The sequence below is a fragment of the Gracilinanus agilis genome, chromosome 1 (genome assembly GCF_016433145.1).
Source record: "Gracilinanus agilis isolate LMUSP501 chromosome 1, AgileGrace, whole genome shotgun sequence".
Lineage (NCBI taxonomy): Eukaryota > Metazoa > Chordata > Mammalia > Didelphimorphia > Didelphidae > Gracilinanus > Gracilinanus agilis.
The window spans coordinates 618,325,442-618,329,599 of NC_058130.1; the positions used below are offsets into that span (position 1 = coordinate 618,325,442).

Genomic DNA, 4,158 nt, shown 5'->3' on the forward strand with positions numbered 1-4,158 from the left:
ATTGAAAATATTTTTCCTATTCCAATCTATTTTCCAGAATTGAACCTGTCTTTAATCCGGACTCAGCCTGTTCTTTTCTATTCTGACAATAAGGATTCGAGGTGCTTGTGTGTTTCGCACTTCCTCTAGATCGAGCAAGGCTGGGATTGAGGGAAGGGGGTGGGGGTGGGGAGAGAGACGGGGCGGAAAATGACCGTGCAAAGGTCACCAGTCCGCCAGCCTAAAGAGGTATAAATACTGAGTAAGGAGGGAAAGGAATGGTAGGGATGAGTTCTTCCCAGATTCTTTCTCTCATGCCCAGCAGTAGTGTGCCCTTTCTTAGAAGACAAAGAAAAGAGGTTAATATGGGGTGGCGGTAACCTGCTGATCTGTTGTCGTTGCAGATGTTCGATGGTTCCACTCTCCCTACTCCCCCCGTGGTACTGGGGTCAGGGAAGATGAGGTGGGGAATGGAACAGATTCGTCTTTTCCTCTGGCTCCTCCAAATCTGCCTTCAGTCCCGAAACAGAACCTAAGACTTTGGGAAAGAGCCCTGAGGAAAATAAGAGTTCCGAACTCATAGTGGGAACCAGACAGGAAGAGCTAGAAGGGAATATCTTGAAAGGAACCCAGTATTTGGAGTCAAAGAGCCTTGATTCGAATCCCAATTCTGCTACTTCTCTACCATTGTAACCTTGGCAAATCACCTGCCTCCCTGGGCCTTGCAAGTGAAAGGGTACCGGACCTCTCAGGTCTCATCTCTAAATCTGGGTTCTCATAGTGCCTGGATGAACTCATTGGCCCTCCCGCAAAATGACTGGGGATGGCAGTGGGGGTGGGGTGTCACCATTGCACTTGGATTCCGGTCCTAGCCGTGCTACTTACTAGTTTTGTGACCTTGGGCAAATCACAAAATCTCTCTGACCCTCAATTTACTCACCGGCAAAACCCAGAATAATACTTGCTCCACCCACCTCACAGGGTTGTAATGAAAACGCTATGTAAATGTGAGCTGTAATTTCCTTGCCCTCTAGTGCCCGTCCCATACATCCCGGCCTTTTCAGCCCCTCCACCTGTTCCATTTCCCGTTGCTTTTCTAGGCACCAGTCTTCCCGCAATTCTCTCCTTGCCACACCCTCCCTCCCCCCTACCCGGCTCTTCTGCCAGCTCTACCAACTCCCTCCTCTATGCCACACTAGCCTTTTTTCTCTTCAGCCCGAACCCCAGACCATGCCCACGCCCCAATCCCCCAACACCCTTCCCCCTCCCCAATTCGCTCCCCACACCCTTTAGTTTGGCCCGGTGTTTCACTCTGATAGGCTCTCTAGGGCCTAACGGGTCCGTAGTCCCACCCCTCCACTGTCCAAGCATTACGTCATCGTGGGGGGGGCAGGAGCTTGAACCAGATAGGGACTGGGGGAGGTATGGGTCTCGGTGGGGGGAAGGGAGGGGAAGGGGCTCGGGGGTGGAGCCTGTTGCCAGCTGCCCCACCCTCACTATAAAAGGCCGTGCAGGGGGGCTTACGCTATCTTAAGAGTGTAAGTGTACGGGAGGAATCGTTGTGGGTTCCAAGTGAAACTGGGAGGGGGGTGGGTGTGTGTGTGAGAGAGAGAAAAGGAAAGAAAGGAAGCGAGGGACAAAGAAAGAAGGTAGGGATCCACCTCGCAAGCCAAGCATCATGCGTGAGATAGTGCACATCCAGGCTGGTCAGTGTGGCAACCAGATAGGAGCCAAGGTGAGTGCTGGGTGACGGGGGCGGGCGACACTTGTTCCAAAGTCTGGTTGGAATGGTGGGCAGCTCCTGAAAATGCCGCTGCTTCTCGTGCATCTATCCCCAGGAGACTCCCCGGAGCCTTTGTATGATTCCCTTTGTAACTGAGAGAGGCGCGATCCACGCCGATCTCCCAGAAGGCTGAGCTCAATGAGGATTTCCCAGTCTTTTCTCCCTTTCTTTCTTTCTTTCTTTTTTTTTTTTTTTAAAGAAATTGTTTTTTGAGTTCTCTACATCTTTTACTCTCTGCTGGTTGTTTTTCTTTTTTCTTTCGTCTTATTCTTATTGTGGGCGAGGATGCGCTCTAGCGCGTGTGAATGTGAGTGTGAGCGAGTGTATGTGTGAGAGTGAGTGTGTGTGTCTTTACTCGATTGAGCCTAAATCGATTGAGCCCACAAAAGCTGCAGGGTTGGGAGGATGGGACCCTTGCTACTGATGTGCTGAGAATACACAATTACCCTCCGCCCTCTTTTCTTTATTCTCTTATTCTCTCGGTGGAGATGTATCCCCAGGTTCTCCATTACCTTGCCACTCCCACTCCAGCCTCCCAGGTCTCGCTGTCGAACCAGCCCCGGGCTTTTCGCCGAGCTTTCCAGGCTAAAAAGATGATGCGAGCTTTTTGTTTGGGGAGGGCAAGGAAGGGCAACACTAAAATAAATAAATGAATAAAAAAATAATAACAAAAATAACTGGAATCCTTCTCTGGTGTTGCTGCTGCAGCCGCAGCTGCCTTCTTCTCCCTTCTCTCCCCTGTTGCCCGAGGGCTAATTGTGCTGGTTCTGAGCAGCAATTTCTGAGGAAAACGTCCAGTTTTGTGACCTAGAGAAATTTCATTTTTCTGAGACCTGTTCCAGGCTACCTGAAGTGGGCGGTGAGAAAGGGAGGGACGTTAATAGGTTGATCTCTTGATGGTCTTTAAATTGCTAACTGTAAGTTCTGTCACAGTTTTGGGAGGTCATCAGTGACGAGCATGGGATTGATCCCACGGGCAGTTACCATGGAGACAGCGATTTGCAGCTGGAGAGAATCAATGTTTACTACAATGAAGCCACTGGTAATTGCTTTTTGTCTGCCCTTTCTTCCCAAATATCGCCTTCCTGCTTTTCATAGATTTGTAAGTGATGTGAAGGCAGAGATATTTGGGAGGGGGGGGTCATTTTATTTTGTATTTCTACTCCTAGGACAGTCCCTGACATATTGAAAGCATGTAATACATACTTGTTGAATTAAATGGTTCCAATTGACCATACTATCTCATCAGCATAAGCAATATTGCCTCCTTTTCCTACCTGGCAGAATACCACTCCCTCAGCAACAATTGGCAAGGTTTTCTAGACTGCTCTTAATTTTAAAGGACCAAATTGAGACACTACTCTCCTCTTCCTTTGTCTGAGAACAGAAATCTTTGTGATGAAAGGAAATTGTATTGCTTTAGTCTTCTTCCCCTTGAGACCCCTGCAGTGATGCACTGTCTAATTCTGCCTTTTGTTCTTCCTACAGGTAACAAATATGTACCTCGGGCAATCCTGGTGGATTTGGAGCCTGGCACAATGGACTCAGTCAGGTCTGGACCATTTGGCCAGATCTTCAGACCAGATAACTTTGTTTTTGGTATGTGATTCACATATCTGATGGCATCAGAGATCATTTTATATACTAGCATTATAGGGCCAATAAGTAAATTGCAAGTATGCCAGAATTTTAACAACCTGTTAAACAATGAAAAAAACTTATGTCTAATCTTTAGCTATTACAGATTTGTATGTAATAATATATCTAGACCATTAATATATAAACTTTTTTATAGTAATCAGAAATAATCTGAATTCTCTAGTGACTCACTTGGTCTACATTAAGTAGCTTAGGGCAATGATGTCAGATGAAAATAGAAATGGAACCTCATCATTTAGAAAATGACATTATGTTCTCTTGTATTTTTATTTATTTTGTTAAATATTTACCAATTACATTTTACTCTGGTCTCAAATAATATTACAGGGCTCTGGGGGGGCATGTTTGATGCTTCTGGCTTAGGGTATGAAGATGTATACTTTAATCACTAGTGATTGATACACCCTCTTTCTCCTTCCCCTTCCAGGCCAGAGTGGTGCAGGAAATAACTGGGCCAAAGGCCACTACACAGAGGGAGCAGAATTAGTAGATTCCGTCCTGGATGTAGTGAGGAAGGAGTCAGAAAGCTGTGACTGTCTCCAGGGCTTCCAGCTGACCCATTCCCTGGGAGGTGGCACTGGGTCCGGAATGGGGACCCTGCTGATCAGCAAGATCAGGGAAGAGTACCCAGACAGAATCATGAATACCTTCAGCGTGATGCCCTCCCCAAAGGTGTCAGACACTGTGGTGGAGCCCTACAACGCCACCCTGTCTGTCCATCAGTTGGTGGAGAATAC

General features: G+C 47.2%; 1 protein-coding gene across 1 annotated transcript; it reads left to right on the top strand.

Annotated features, from left to right (window-relative positions):
• Positions 1 to 1,485: 1,485 nt before the first annotated feature.
• On the top strand, positions 1,486 to 4,156 carry LOC123254831 (tubulin beta-2 chain-like; the record flags this gene model as incomplete). The annotated part of the gene is made up of 4 exons (XM_044683750.1): positions 1,486 to 1,714; positions 2,696 to 2,804; positions 3,251 to 3,361; positions 3,849 to 4,156. Coding segments are annotated over exons 1-4 (585 nt in total), but the record flags the coding sequence as incomplete, so codon positions are not given.
• Between the last annotated feature and the right edge of the window lie 2 nt (positions 4,157 to 4,158).